The 16,858-nt window shown below is 37.0% G+C and overlaps 1 protein-coding gene across 1 annotated transcript in view; it reads left to right on the top strand.

Annotated features, from left to right (window-relative positions):
* Nucleotides 1–16,858, top strand: part of LOC104275016 (attractin-like protein 1) — a gene marked incomplete at both ends in the record, with an annotated part of 190,017 nt that overhangs the window by 12,260 nt on the left and 160,899 nt on the right. The window contains 5 exons of the mRNA XM_009870845.1: nt 3,739–3,823; nt 5,486–5,694; nt 9,008–9,126; nt 14,986–15,118; nt 16,379–16,560. Coding sequence (XP_009869147.1) covers nt 3,739–3,823; nt 5,486–5,694; nt 9,008–9,126; nt 14,986–15,118; nt 16,379–16,560 — 728 coding nt within the window. The remainder of the gene's footprint in view (nt 1–3,738; nt 3,824–5,485; nt 5,695–9,007; nt 9,127–14,985; nt 15,119–16,378; nt 16,561–16,858) is intronic.

The following is a 16,858-nucleotide window of genomic DNA, read 5'->3' as shown; positions in this document are numbered from 1 at the left end:
TCTGGTCCTTTACCAAAACCCACTAAAACTCAGATAATTAACTGTCTGTATTTTGCATTAACCAGTCTGTACAGAGAAACTGAAATGAAGAATTTAAAGATGAGGAAAAGTGTTATTTGTGTACAATGCTACTTCCAGTGTTCTGCAGTCACTGAGAAGGCTAGGAGGAGATAAGAGGGGAGGCTATTTGTAATGTGCTTCCCTCCCCCTTTTTTCTCGTACTCTATTGAAAAGACCTGCCAGTTTGACAAATACCATCAGCACGAAAGGAATTATTATATCTCCAGCCCTCAAGCGTTTCTTATCTCATAACCAGACTTTATTATAGTTTTATGGTTTTCCTTTGGCATTAAATCCCACTTGTTCTCAAATAAATTTCTAAGTACAGGTAACACTATATATTTGTATATATGTTTGTAAAAATACAGAGTAATGTGCAACACTTTCCAAGATGAGATGAAAATTTAGTGTGGGTTTTTTCCAATAATTTTCTATACCATCAAAGGCATATGAGCTCAAACATGCTGTTTCTTTTAACGTGCAATGACTTGAGCAAGAACTTAATTTTAAAGTGTAACAGGAAGATATTACTGGTCGATCATAGCATTAAAATGTTTGCTTTTTATAGCTTTTCAAATGGAAATATTTTCTTGAAATATAAACTGAATTAATGATAGTTGTTCACTTATTTCCAATAAATCATACTGCTGTTAGTTTGAATTTCTTGTCTAATTCAAACACTATGGAGGCATCAGATGCCAACGTTATGCTGGGATATACAGAATATATAGCATTCGTATTTAACACGTATCTTCACCTGAAACTGGTGATCGTATGTAGCTAATTGATGCCCTAGTACTGTGATCTCTTCTCTTGAAGCTGTTTCAGGAGCAATATCTCTCTGGCATGAATGTGCTTTCACCATTATATTTAAGCAGAGAAAATAAAAAAACAATTGTGAAAGATGAAATACATTAATAGTAAGTGATCATAAATAGTAATGATTATTAATGATTATTAATCATAATTTTATGATAATATAATGTTAACAATAATAGTTACAGAAGGTAGAAGTTGAGAAAGGGGCAAGATTTTTGGACATGCATTGATCCTACAAAACAGCAAAATAAAATTACTATACTTCAAGCTACTTAGTTCATTCCGACTCCACCATCTGATGTTGATATTGTTGCCCTTGGTACCTTCTGTGTTACTCTGGTAATAATGTGCTTTTAGTTTCCACTTTATAAAACGATGCCATTGATTTATCTATCACAGCCACGGTCTCACTCTGACTCCCTTTACGGGCTCAGGCTGTGGCTCTGTGGAAGCCTGAGTCGGTCTAGCAGCGTATTCCCGCGGTTCTGCCCGCAGCTGTGCAGTCCTGCCCCTGCTCCTGGGTCGAGTCCAGCCTTGTGTGACCTTGCACAGGGCTAGCATGGTAACAGGACACTAGGTAGACCAAGTGCTGCTGTGAATAATTTTCTGCATCAGGGCTGCTTGGGTTTCCTGATTTATTTATTTATTTATTTATTTTTAACCTTAAAGAGATTTCCTTGAAATATGTGGTCTGATGGTGATAGTCCTTTATTTTTTAATCATTTCTATAACTTGCATACATTATTCTAAATTTTAAAATGAGCTAAATATACCTTAATTAGATGTGGCTGTAATTGGACTCATAAGGGTAAATGCATGTAGCAATAAAACAACCCGCATAATATTTGCATTAAGAACCTGGAAGCAGTTAGGTTTCAGAAGTGCTCCCCACAGTCTTCCTGCATGCCAGCAACCTTTTTTCTCTGTTGATCTCTGTAGGACACTTCTGCTTTATTGTGGTGCTAGCTGATGCTACAGCTTCTCCAGCCATCTCTACTCTATACGCTTCTTCCACTTCTGTGTATTACAGAGAGTATGCTGAGCGAATAAAGCGCCTTTTTTTTTTTTTTTTTTTTAAATGCCTTAGTGTCCAAAATGATAGCTTTGGCTCTGGTTTAAAAGAGAAAGTGTCATCTTGTTATTCAGATTTCAAACCATATTAAGGCAAAGTGCAAGTTAGTCGTTGCTGAGGTTGTCTGAAAGGACAATATAATTGTCAAAGACCTAAGTATATTTATGTGTGTGTGTGTGTGTATACAAATATCAACAAAACAAACCTTTTATTTGAATTGAATTGGAGAGGTTTCCCTCCCTTTAACTCTTTTTCAATTTTGAATTTACGGCTTATCTTTGTGTGTATAGCACTTTGGTTTTTTTCTGAGAAAACTGTAACCCTCTGTCTGATGAGAAAGTTTTCTTGAAAGTTTACACTACCTTTCTTCAAAACCTGTTATCATGACAAATTGTAGAAATGCTTTGTCTGCCTTTAGAAAAGTCCTTCCTTGAAGATTCAGTCTCTAGGTGCTCCCTCTTTTTGTTACTGTAGGATTTAAATACTTGAAGTAGGTAAAGGTCAAGTAGGAAATAATGAAGAAAGGGCTAATTGTTCTGAAGAACTAAAATCCTAGTCAGGACTGAAAAATGAAACCACACCAAACCCACATTTGTAAATGCTCCTGGTGCAACATTTATCTCAAAAATGTGGTGAAACGAAAGTGGTTAGTAGCATACTTAAATCAAGATACCAAAAGTAAGATGATAATGATGTGGGTTGCACAGCTGGAGGAGTGGCAGTTTATCTTAAAGCACTTACGAAAAGAAATGTTTGCTGTCATAGATGAAATATGAAGTACATATGAATTGAAATCCTTTGGCTAATTTGAGAGCATGTAACATCAGGGCAATATTACTAATCACCTGATGACAGTGGTGACAGTGGTTGTCATTGTGGGTGTTGAAACAGGCTGTGAAGGCAGAGAACTCTATAATAAAGGGGCAGTTGGTGGGTGTCCTCTGGTCTTGATAAATGCCGTGATAGAGAAGGGTTGCTGACAGGTTCTTGGAGCACTTACTCAACCAATACATCTAAAAGGAGTAGCTGTTTGATCTATTCCTGAGAAATGCAAATACAGCTTCTCAGAAATAGTGACTGCAGTGTGCTCAAGTCCTGCAGTTTCTAGAAGAATCTTTAGACATTAATCCTTCATAAACTCCATCAGTGTTGCATTTAAAAGGGCAATTACTTAAAAATACAAAGCCTACTTAAAAAGACATGAAAAGAAGGACAAAAAATTACAAAATGGCATTAATGAAGTGTATTTAAAGACTGATAGTGTGCTTATCGCTGATCTGTGAAATGTATTGATAAATACATATCACTGCAAATAAAGAATCTAGAAGGACCCTGTGAAGTCTGAATAAATAACGTTTAGATAGCAGAATAAAGCAGATTATTAGGAGTAGAAAAAAATCAGCTTAGGTTTCACCTAGTGACAACAGGAAAAAAAAGCTACCAAATCCTGCTGATTTCGAAGAGCAATCTAAAAAACCTCTACAAACTAATATAAAAATGGTTTTAAATACATGAGTCCAATTTTTTTTTTCAGAGTTTGTGAGACTAGTAGGTGGTGAAAGCATGTTAAGAACATTTGAAGGTCATTCCTGTAGGTGGACTGTGTTTACAATGGTGGCAGCAGGAGTTCTCTGCACTGATCCCTCTGGGAAAGGATGGTATATAGACAAAAAAATTAGCTGATAAAATACAGAAGTGTCTGATAAAATCCATTTTGCGTATATTTTGCTGAAAACTTTTTGAATTATTCTATATGTGTTTTCCTGTGCTTTTGCTTTGTCTTTTAGCTTGTGATGAATGGAAGATTTTACCAAAACCTAATCTGCATCGAGATGTCAACAGATTTGGTCACACTGCTGTTGTCAGTAATGGGTAAATGAAGTGTCTTTTAAATTTTCCTGGGTGTTTTTCTGAATGAAAAAATACTGTGAACTACAGTGAATTTGAAATTCAGTACCAACTTTGATTCTCATTTAGGTGTGACAGGAGGAATCCTGTTCTCTGTGAAGCGTGCTATAACTCGTTGTTCTTCTACAATCATAAAATCAAAAACATAAGTAAAATTTGCTTGGGAAAAGCAAGATTTTGATGATACTGATAAAGTTGTCATCATTAACTACTTACAGGAAAAAAAAGACCTGCGGGCATCTAGACTATATTAAGTGTGTTGCTTATCCTCTGCAAAAAGTAGCATACTTCCATGTCATTTGTTGCATTAGAGGAGTTCTGTAAAGCTTCATCATCTGGAAACAAATGATGGAGTGGATCTGGAGTTTTCTAGACTTGGTGGCTGAACTCCGTTACCTCCAACCCAACCCCTAAAGATAAAATTGTAGGACAAATATCTCCTTTTTTGTAGAAAAGTTGTAGAAAACTTCATTCAGGTTTAAAGAAATTTATGCTGTTTGCTTATTTCAGTTTTACTATTGCTGGTTGCCTGATGGCTTAATATCTGACATTTGCAGTACTATAGATCTTTGTACTCCTCCTCATTCCTCCTCTACATTATTCATTACACTAATAAACACAGTATCTAAATATATGTGAGCAACTGACACATCATCTGCATATGGATATTGAATAGGTCAGAACTAGTGGAGGTGATAAGTAATACTACAAATAAGTTTTTGACTGATTTTAACAAAAATAGCATTAAGTGGTAACTCTGTACCAGAGCACTTGAGATTAATCAATGAACAGATTACTTCATCAAGAGAAAATTGCTTGGAATTAACGAATTCAGCAACTGGTAGTTTTTCATTCTGACTTGTGTTAAGACATGTAGGCTAGGTCTGATACTGTCACTTTCAGTGAGTTAGATTCAAGTTGAAAATGTGGGTTTTTTTTTCCCTCCTGATGTTAATGATACTTTTAGTAGTTTTTCATGTGCAAGAAAAAATAATATGAGATACTCTCCAAAGATTTCTGCTATTGGTAACTGTATAATAAACTCTATTTTAAGAGTATATGGTACAACAGATATTCAAGTACTTTATTATTGTTTTTTTACCTGATACTTTTCTTAATTTTAAATGAGAAGAGTAAGATACCAAGTTTAGTCTTCTGTTTCTGATGTCAGTAGCTACTGCTTGGGAAATGTTACCAAAAAAGAATATTCATCTGCCAATTATTACTGTCTGTCTCATGAAATCTTGAATAAAAATGGTCTCATTTCCTCCAGCCCATTATTTCACATTCTGTTCTCATTATCTAACTCCAAAAATGAGGAGTTTCCTCCATAGCTCTTCTTTCTTCTTTCCAAATATTTGGTATATGGCACTCAGTAGTATGTAGACTGCAGTGCACTTTAAATAATTTTTTCATTAGTCTAAACTTCCATGGAGAAATAAATTGAAAAACTTATCTGTCTTTATAATGGAACCTCTGAAAGAGGCTTTACTAGGGAAAGGTGAAGAATGTTCTTTGTAAAATTATATATTATTTTTTCTTCTTGTATATCAAGACAGATAAGAAATCAAGAAAATATATCTATAACTTCAATGACAGTTACATTTGCTTGTTTTTTACTAATAGGTCCATGTATATATTTGGGGGTTTTTCAAGTGTTCTTTTGAATGACATCCTTGTGTACAAGCCTCCAAACTGTGAAGCATTCAGAGAGGAAGAGTTATGTAAAAACGCTCGTCCAGGGATCAGGTGTCTGTGGAACAAAAAACATTGCGAATCCTGGGAATCTGGGCATGCTAATAACATCCTTAGAACAAAATGTCCTAAGAAAGCAGGTAAGTGAATTCTAACCTTACAGTGTCAGTTTTGCAATGCAATGTAGAAGAATGTGGGAAATAAAATCCCAGATGTCCCTGCTCCCCTACCCTCCAAAAAACCTAAAATCAACCCGCAAGCAACCAGGTGAAAATAGTGGTTGGACTGTTAGAACTGTTGCTCTCTGAAAATACTCAGTGCAACAGATTTAAGGGATTAATTTTTAAAATCTTTCAGTTCTGGAAATTTTTTTTTATTTTAAACTCAGAGAAGTAGGTGCAAAAGAGCACAAGTTCAAGATGCCAAGGGACACAAAATATGAGGATTCAAAGGGAAGAATTTACTTCATTGGGGACCTAAAATGACTTTAGCATAAATGACTTTAGGTTGGATTTGGCTCTGTTTGAAGCATTTATAAAAGAGAGAGCTTTGAAATACTATAACTGGTTTATTTTTTGTCTTTCTATGCTGTCTCCCGTTTTGAGATATGTACACACCCATGCAAACAAACCAACCAACCAACCTACTTACCTTCATATTTTTCTGATTCCAGAAAGCATAACATCAGTCAGAGCACAGATGGGCACTACAAGTGGTATCTGGCATCACAGGCATATGGCACTCATACCTCTATGTACCAGTAAGAGAGGGAAAGCATTGCTGCTTCAGGTAGATTACCTATCACAGAGTCATAGGATGGCCTAGGCTGGAAGGGACCTTAGAGATCATCTCGTCCAACCTCCCTATCATGGGCAGGGACGCCTCTCAACTAGATCAGGCTATTCAAGGCTCCGTCCAACTTGGCCTTGAACACCTCCAGGGAGGGGGCAGCCACAACATCAAACAGGAACATTTGTATAGGAGAATATAGCACATTCACAGCAGGAAACAAACTTGAGGCAAACAGGCCCTTTGCTGCAGTACGTCAAAATAGGTTCAAGTTTGTCATGTGAATTTCTGTGCAGCATTGCGATAGCTAGATTGTTTTAAATGACAGTTTAGCACTATGAATAACTGTGGCACCCTAGTCCTAAGTATTTGGGCTTGTGAAATTGTTGGTCTTGTACTTCACATGAACAGAATATGTATTTCTGCTACATACACCTGCTATTTCTTCTGTGCGTCTTTCAGCACAGTATAAAATTGCTAACCACGCTTTGGCTGTGTGCTGCATGTACAAACTACTGTACAGTTAAACTGCCAACCTAAAGTTAATGTTTGCTAAAAAAAATTTGGCTTATTCAATACTTCAAGGCAGTTAATTTTTCTGTTTGCTTTATTTCTTTCTGAACTGGATATAAAGTTGCAAACTTGAATAAAAGGTGTATTATATAACAAAAAAAAAATTATCCGGGTAAAATCTTCTGAAGACCTAGTTTTCTACAACTTCATAACATTTGAACATCTAAAATCTAGAAAGTTTCAGCTTAATCATAATCAGAAAGTAATACAGATGAAAGTGGATCTTACAAAAAGCACATCATATCTTATATGCTTATAAAAAGCATATCATATCTTTAAAAAAAACACAAAAAACCCCAAAGCACAGACAGGCTGAAAAGGAAATAAAGTTAGAGCAGCTTTGCAAGTCTGGTTTCTGCAGTGGGAATAAACTACAACTAAACTTGGAAGAGATGGGGTGTGTAGGATTCCTCTTCTGAAGCTGTTTTATGGACAGCACAGTCTCACTGCTGTCAAATCGTTTCCAGGTGGCAATATTCTGCCAAAAGTCAGTTATTCACACACTTCTTTACTTGGCTCAGTTGATATCTGGTTGAGAGTATCATCTGAGAAACTGCTGATAGTAAATGTTAAAGGATAAGCAGAAATTTTAGTGGATTTTCAAAGATCAATTTCTGGATAGCAATACTGTCCTGGCAAAAAAATCTCTTAAAACTGCAGGATCTCAAAACTGAAAAAGTGAAACTGCACAGGAGTTTTTGTAGGAAATTGTTGGAGTTCTCGTATTTTGGGTCAGTGATTTTTCAAATTTTTGCCTCCTTTAAACAGAATCACAGACCTCTAGAGATCATCTAGTCCAACCCCCCTGCCAGAGCAGGATCCCCTAGGGCAGCCACACAGGAACATGTCCAGGTGGGTTTTGAAAGTCTCCAGAGAAGGAGACTCCACACCCTCTCTGGGCAGCCTGTGCCAGGGCTCCGGCACCCTCACAGTAAAGAAGTTTCTCCTCGTCTTAAGATGGAACTTCCTATATTCTAACTTAAACCCATTATTCCTCGTTCTATTACAGGGAACCATTGCAAAGAGACTGACACCTTCCTCTAGACACCCACCCCTTGAATAATTGTACACATTATAAGATCCCCACTCAGCCGTCTCTTTTCAAGGCTAAACAGCCCCAGTTCTCTCAGTCTCTCTTCACAGGAGAGATGTTCAAGTCCCTTCATCATCCTCGTAGCTCTCCATTGGACTCTCTCCAGTAGGTCCCTGTCTCTCTTGAACTGGGGAGCCCAAAACTGGACACAATATTCCAGGTGTGTTCTCACCAGGGCAGAGTAGAGGGGGAGGAGAACCTCCCTAGACCTGCTGGACACACTTTTCTGACTGCCCCCCAGGATCCCATTGGCCCTCTTGGCCACAAGGGCACATTGCTGTCCCATGGACAACTCACTGCCCACTAGGGCTCCAAGGTCTTTCTCCATGGGGCTGCTTTCCAGCAGGACGTCCCCTAATCTGTACTGGTGCCTGGTGTTATTCATTTGTGTCCCAAACTGCTTTAAATAACATAAATTTTAGTCCAAGTTCTGAAGGGTTGTTTAAGGATTTAACACGAACTCTTTTTCAAATATTTTTGGTGGAGAAAGGGCAGAACTGCCCATTATTTAGTTTATAAATTAATTTTTAAAGACTTAAAATTTCTGTGGGTTGCTAATTTCTGACTTAGGTTATTTTATTTTACTACTTTTACCATTTCCTACTTGCGTAGCAATCTAATATTTTAATTAGAAATCTGCATCTGGAGAAAATCTTTCTCCTGTGTTAAATGAGTGAGGAATGAATAGTTTAAGAAACTTTCTGATACCCTTAATTTATGCACTGTGCTAAGAGAGTTTGTACGCTGCAGATCAGTGAGTATTCCTTTAGCTGATACGAGATTTATGAACCTTCAAATGGAGTTGTTACTAAAGGAATTTTTAAACGAGTAAATCTTATTAACTGAATAGAATTAATTTCCTACAGTAACTTAAACCTTTATGAATGGCTAGAATTCAAATGAAGAGTGTAACAGAAAATACTTTAAGCAAGTGTTTAAAATGTGGTGTTATTCTCCTTCTGTGTGATGTTTCTTTTCGACTTTCATTTGTGTTGCAGCTGCTGCAGATGACAGATGTTACCGATACGCGGACTGTGCGAGCTGCACTGCCAACACCAACGGTTGCCAGTGGTGTGATGACAAGAAGTGCATTTCAGCGAATAGCAACTGTAGCATGGTGAGTCTTTGCAAACCTATCATCATGTTATTAATACTCTTTCTTTTCTAACTAAACCCGAGGCCTGTTGCAGTGAATGAAAGTGGTAGAGTAGGCTTTTGCGGTAAAAATGTTGCAGAGTACAGAGTTGGACTGCAGCAAAGTTCTCTATTCAGGGGGAAAAAAATTAATGTATTCTTTAGGGTTGTGTTAGCCCTCTGCGTACCTCTCAGGGTAAATACTATTATCTCCTAATTAATGACATTTGGAATGTCCCAGAGTCATTACCAAGTTGGATTTTTTTCATGTGTGGTGTATAGTACTCAGATTAAAAATGGTGGATGCCCAGAAAGGATGGCTATTGATTTTGTTCCTCTTTCAAATAGGAAGAGGTCAGTCTCATTAGTCTAGGTATTCTGATCGTTGATCATCATGGAAATATTTGTGGGTTTTTTTAAGTCATGGAGCTACTTGTAATCTCATTAAAGGAATATGAGCTTCTGCCACCATGAGATTAACTGGCTCATGATGGTTTGGCAAGATTGGTCTGATCTTTGTCAATACAACTAATAAGAACATATTGATTCATACAAGTTTATTATTTTCTATTGTTAATATTGCTTAGCGTCATATTACATATTTTACGTTGTCCACCAGCTTCTGCATGTCTTGCTTGTTCATTTGATTTTTGACAAGCTTATAATGGTATTTTAGCTTTATAAATTTTCCTTCCTTATATTTTTTTGGCTAACTCTAGATACCTGGCTGTAGTTGAGTTCAAAATCCTTTCCTTACATGCTTCCATTAGTAAAAGTAGCGTGTTCTCTGGTTTGAACTTGATGCAAATCAATCTTGTTCTCTAGACAGACAAATTAAGGTGTGAGTCGGATTGACTTTGTCTCAAATGTTGCCCATTCAGAGTGAACAGAGTCAGCTCTAATCACTGGCATTCGTAGCTAGTCACTACTAATCAAAGCAATGCAGACACAAATTAATCAACAGCCACATTTCAAGTCTGTCAGAGGGATTTCACATTCCAGGCACTAATGGTTAGTTTCCTTTGTGATCTTCAAGGGCTCTTCTTTTCCTAACGCATTATACTATATTTGGTGCCAATTTTCTAACCATGGTTTTCAACTGTTAAGCAAGGAACAGTTGCTAAGGAGCAGACCATCTTCATCCTTAATAAATGTGGAGCCCTGGGTGTTTTAGCACAAGCTTGTCAGTTCAGTATCCTGTGACAACCTTTCATGACTAAGACTGTCAGCTTAATTAGCAACTGATGCACCAATCTTCTCAATATCATTTTGTGTCTTATTCAGTTTGAAGTGGATAGCAAAGGCTGTTAGTGGAGTTGATAACGAATGTGATAGAGAAAATTCATCAAAATGTTTTCTTGAAAGAGTTACTATCATATGCCAAAAGTGGCTGTCGCAAAATTAGTGTATTGGCTGGGTGATGATGGAGGCCGGCTTTTGCGGCTATCAACATAAACCCATCAAAAGAGCATCAACAGAATGGCACCATGTGGAGAAATGGAATGGATCAGCCTGATTATCCATTTTCATAGACTGCTACTTCTGGACTAGGCCCACAAAATGACAGTGACAGTACTGTGATGGTTATATGGGATAGCAAGCTGTAGACTCAGAAACACCACAAGGAGAAAGTGCTATTTTTGCAGCTGTACAAAGGCCTTGGTTTATGACTTAGATCACAGAACATCCAGATGAGAGACACAACAATGTTTTAGAATCTGTTGCTTTCGCTTCATGGAAACTGGCTGACATTACTAAAGATTTGTTGGCAATCAATTTGGCCTTAGCCTTGTGGTCAGGGATATTTAATGAAGCAGCGACTGCTCTTGCTGATTCTAAGGGCTGTAAAATACAGAAATTTCCCTGAAATAACTCTGTTTGTACAGATGGACTTCATAACAGTGCAAAGGCATTGATGATACACATATACCTGCCTGTGCTCATCATCTGATATGGGTCAGCGCATTAACAGGACACTATATTCCACTGCTATGCAGACTCACAGATTATATCTATATCTATATATACACACATACATATATATATCTCATGCTCTTATCTGATGTAACTGCAAGCAGAGGCTTGTAATGCCAGGTCATTCTAGAGATCTGGCACATTTCAGCACTAGCGAGCTGGTTTTATTTTTCTCCCATAAAAGCTCACATAAGTGAGATACTTCTGTATATTATGCCTTTAGTTCACCCCCTCATATCTGATGCAAATATTGAAGGGCGAATGCTTATCCTGTCTTGCCCAGCTGGGAAATCCTGTACTTAAAATATGTGGAGTGGTTCAAGATGGTGCGGAAATTTGGGTAGTAAGTAGATTGAACAGCATGATGACAGTAGAATCATAGAATGCACTGGGTTGGAAGGGTTGTTCAAAGGTCATCATCCTGCAGTGAGCAGGAACATCTTTAACTAGATCAGATTGTTCAGAGCCCCATCAAGCCTGACCTTGAATGCCTCCAGGGATGGAGCCTCCACCACATCTGTGGGCAACCTGTTCCAGTGTTTCACCACCCTCATAGTAAAGAACTTGCTGACATCTAATCTAAATATATGTTGTTCTAGTTTAAAACCATTGCCTCTCATCCTATCGCTACATACCCTTGTAAACAGTACCTCCCCAGCTTTCCTGTAGTGGTGCCTTGTTGTCTGTTTTCTACCATTAAATATAGCTAGTACAGGTTTTTTTGAAGGTTACCTTGAGAAATTACACCACTGAAATTTCCCAGACTTGGAGGATTTGGAGCCTGTGATGGAAAGAGGCTGAAGTGTTTCTGCACCCGGTCTGCAGTCCATGTTTTTAAAAGCCTTATTGATTTCAAAAACTTCAAGGAGGACATGTTCCTACAAGGGGAACATGTTCCTTCTGTAACTGTGACCAATCACACCCAGTAACAGCCTCTGAATTTCTTGTGTGTCAGTGTCCACGCTTGCAATACAATAAATCCCCGGTTGATGTAAGTAACATAAATACAGCCCAAATTGATATGTGATTTAGAAGTATTTTATATCTGAGTGTGGCAACATAAACTAAACATAGAACCCATGAAGGATATGATAAAGAGCATCTTGCTGAGGGATACAGAATACTAGAGGATAGCTCAAAGAGGGCAATAGTCCTACGTTGTTAAATATTTTATGTGGTGCCTTAAGGACAAGAATCATTGTCTTTTTATAATGCTCTCACTGCTTCCAGAAAGTTAACGTTCTCTCTCAGGAAAGGAGTCCTTGGATGCTACACTGATACTGCTAATAATTATAGCAGTCCTTCTACACTTGAGAAATTCAAAGAATAGTCAAGGGGAAATGTGTAAAGTAGTAGAAGGAATTATAGGTAGAATTAAATTTATCTTGGAGGAAAATAAGAAAATTTAAGACTAGGGAGTACCCTATAGTAAGATTTAGGTGTAGCTTCAGAAAAATAGCAGCAAATATATTAGTTTAATAATTTACAGTTAGACTACGCAAACTAGAAAAGATTATAGTTAACCTGAAAAATCCAGGATGAGGAGAGAGGTACATTATTTAATAGCAATTTCTAAAATTCTAAGATAATATTTTCATTCTACAGTGGATATTCAGAAAATCACTGCAGTTCATAAGTCTGTGTCTATATACCATCATATCAAAATCAGTATTGAAAAAAATCTAAATAAATCAGACAGAAGTGAAAAGCTTTGTACGTAACTTGATTTACTCATACTTTAGTGTGTAAACATTATAAATATCCTACAGCAATACAGAACTTCAGTAATGGATGGGCTGTCATATTTCTGAATTTCACTGGGTTTGGTAGCTTAAGTTATAACCTTAATATTGTGTTAATATGAATTACCTATTGGATTCACATCTACAGTGGACTAATGAGATTTTCAGGCAAGCAATGTTTAAATTGGATTTAAGAGAATAAGTACTGGGAATAAGGGGATACAACAGAGAACGTGATTATGGAATAGTAACTAGTACTTTGAATTTTATTTTAAACATTAAATAACCAGTGCACAACAAGCTTCTTGATTAGAAAGTAATAGAACAAATATCTTGGTTTGGTTGGAAAATTGTAATCTGTATGTAATATCACTAGAGAGTATATAATTTTCAAAACCAATCTGAATGCTTAGGGATTTTGACTATTGTCAGGAAGTGTTAAAAGTGAGTATTGAGGTATAATGAGCAGATGGTGGTTACTTATGCTCTAAAATTCACTTTAAAGCATCTCTCAAGCAGTTTTGTGAACATGCATTACAACTGAATGAAACTAAATGTGGGTCTGTACTAAAGACTTTTTGTGCTTTGTTATTCATATGTATTTATTGGCCTAGATAGGCAGTCTGTTACTTTATGGCATTGCCGTTGCCACTGTTTCATACTGTGGTGTAGGTGCCTTCTAGAACTGCTTCTCTAGTTCTTTCTGCTTCACAGCAGCCTTTAATCAGAAAAATAGTGGGTACCTTTTATAGTAGGCTAGCTGATGGGCATCTGATCCAATAAAGGCCACTAACAAATCCCTTAGCAGCAGTGTTCTTCAACAGCAATGAAGCTGGTCTGTGTGAAACTGAAAATGCATTGTAATAATTGCATTATTTCAGGAGTTAAAAATAAAAGGAAACTGGTTGTCTTCCCTCCTGAGTGCAGTAGGTTGATGCCCTATCATCGTCATCATTCTAGTATCAACGACTGTGTAACTTACTGTCATATTGCCCATGTGCTCTATCATACTCCAGGAGACTATAAGAAAAGAAGAAGAAAAATTGTCATGTTAACTCCACATTTGCTACTATGCAGGAATTAATTTTTTGGTTTTAGAGAGATAAGGGTTGTTAGAGTTGGACAAGATGACCTCCAGAGGTCCCTTCCAACCTCAATCGTTCTGTAAGTATAAAGCTGTCTTGAATTAGGATTTATTTTTAATTGTTAGCTTGAATTTAATTTAGTAGAGACAGCCTTGTGGATAAGCTGATGAATTAATTGACTGAGAATTTTGAGCAGTGTATTAAATAAGATATCAATATTATCTCTTAATTAGAAGTACTATGCAGAGGGAAATAAGACTTGTATTCAGAATGCCTAACTTGGAAAGGAAGATTTCAGGGGCAAAAACCCCACACCACCAAACTTAACAAAAAACCCCAAGTATAAATTTCTTCAGTGTTTAGTCCTTTTCTTGCATACTGAGGTACCAAAGGAATAATGTTATTCCTGTTTTTATATCACTAGTTGACTAAATGGTTTCCTGTAGATTCTGTGAATTTTACACTAGCTATGTTGCATGCAGGTTTGCAGTTATATCTGTAAAAAAAAGCATGATTGAAATTTTTGACAAAGCTTTCTTTTGTTTTATGGCTCCTCTTTTTGTTTCATTTATTCCAGATAAAACAAAGTAGAGCATATTCTTGTCCTGTCAGCCAGTGATGTGTAATTATTTTACATCTCTGTCTTGTGCCATTTTTTATTTTCTGTTTGATTATTTTGATTGCTTTAACCTGCACAGGATGAAATAATTTAATGAGAGCGTATCCCTTAACGGTCTAAAAAATAGAGATTTAGTTTAATTATTTGGGTTTTGTACGGGGAAGTGACATCCTCAGAGTACTGTTTGACCCAGCCAAAGTTAATCGTGTGGGAAAGGCAGAGTGATTTGTGCTCGAGATGCATTTTGTTCTCTCCGCAACCAACAAGAGAGTCTAGACCAAAAGCCTAAAGTCAACCTAACTTTTAGGTGGCTGTGATTTTTCAAGAGGGATCCATCCGCTGTGTATTTCAGTTCTGACTTTGTGGATAATTTGACATAAGTCTGAGATGCTGTTGTTTTTTGTTTTTTGTTTTTTTTACAGTCGGTTAAGAACTACACCAAATGTCACGTGAGGAATGAACAGATCTGCAATAAACTGACCAGCTGCAAAAGCTGTTCACTACACCTGAACTGCCAGTGGGACCAGCGGCAGCAGGAGTGCCAGGCACTACCTGGTAAGGGCTGCGGGGTGGCCACCCTGATTTTTATAGTTGGTTTCATAAACCAAGTATCTCTCCTCCATTGTTGCCAAAGAGTATTTGTTCAGTGAGTAGACCTGGATTTCTTTTGCTCGTGCTCATGCTGCCTGGCTGTGCCTGTACGGGTGAGCACAGATTTAATTACATCACTGATTGGTATATCAATGCTACCTTTAATCTTGTTAGGAGGGATAATAATATTAGTGAAGGCATAATGGCATGTACCTCTGCACAAGCCAGTGACGAATTCTAGCCTGTGGGGTTTGCTGAGTGCAGACCTGAACTGCCATGCTGAGCCCTTTACTATTACATGTTCGCTGACACTGTCACTTTTGCTGGCTGGGGTTTTGTCTTATAAATTATACTTCAGTTTTCCTGGGCTAGTAGGGCCTAAGATCTAGTTTCTTGATTGTCTGATGCTGGTAGTAATATGAAAGCAGTGAATATGAACATGTTACTATAAAATATTCTTAGAAGGTAACTGTTAAGATTCTGAAATAATATTTATTCTGTGATTCATGCTCGTAACTACATATATGGAGTTAGATATCAAAACATTTTCTATTTGCTCTTTATATCCAGATGTAGTTAATGAACACAGGCTTTTATTCACATAGATTATTCATTAAATAACTTTAATTTATTCTGTGCAGTTTAAAACTACATTTTTGTAACCTTTCTTAAGACTAACTATAACGATTGCTGTGAATTACTTCTCTTTCAGTAGTTATCTGAATCTGACTGATGCTGCGGTATGTTGAAGAAGTATTTTCTGAATTTCGTGTAATTCTGATTGTATTTGTATTTAGGCAAATCTAAATGCAAAAATGGGATGATAAAGCAAAGATAGGTTAAAGTTGTGATCTCATAATTCCAGGACTTTTGTTTTCAGATTTTGAAATTTACATAACGTTTTGGCAAAATAATTGGTTAAAGCGCTATTAATTGTGTACATAACCTAGATTTAGCTGTGCTCAGATCTGAGTACAGGGAAGAAATAGTCTTACATTTCATAAGTTCTGTGCTAAGTTACAATATTTATAAGTTGTTAAAAGTTCCTTTTTTATAAAAATATTCAGTATGATACTACTTGATGATTTAGAACTGATGCGACGTGAAAAAGTAAATTGAGTGTGGGATGTATTTTGAGTTATAATCTCGGGAAGATAAAATGCAGACTCCCTTAGGTTTTTAAAAAGTTTCAAATTGGCTTTAATCGTTCGCTTTTTACACTAGCTCATCTGTGCGGGGAAGGATGGAGTCACATTGGAGACGCCTGCCTCCGCATAAATTCTAGTCGTGAAAGCTATGACAATGCCAAACTGTATTGCTACAATTTAAGTGGGAATCTTGCCTCATTAACAACCTCAAAAGAAGTGGAATTTGTTCTGGATGAAATACAGAAGTATACACTTCAGGTAACTTGAGTAACTGTAACTGATGCTTATGTGAATTAAATTTGAGAAATCTATTGTAGGGATTTGTCCAAAGAGAAGAAAGTTTATGCCTTCAAAGACATGTCGTGTGATGCTAAAGACTGACCTAAGTGGTGTGTAGGATATTAAGGGTGTTTAAAGCTGATGACATAGCAATAACCAAGTGTTTCTCATTACCAGATTTAACCATTACAGGTGACTGTTTTCAAGATGGGACTCATGAGAATGGCTGTAACACTGATCTGGGAAATCCTGGCCCTTTCCAGTACACTGTGACAGC

Source organism: Apaloderma vittatum, unplaced genomic scaffold (genome assembly GCF_000703405.1).
Source record: "Apaloderma vittatum isolate BGI_N311 unplaced genomic scaffold, ASM70340v1 scaffold7116, whole genome shotgun sequence".
Classification (NCBI taxonomy): Eukaryota; Metazoa; Chordata; class Aves; order Trogoniformes; family Trogonidae; genus Apaloderma; species Apaloderma vittatum.
The sequence above is the reverse complement of the archived record's forward strand: the minus strand, read 5'-3'. Positions and strand labels throughout refer to the sequence as shown.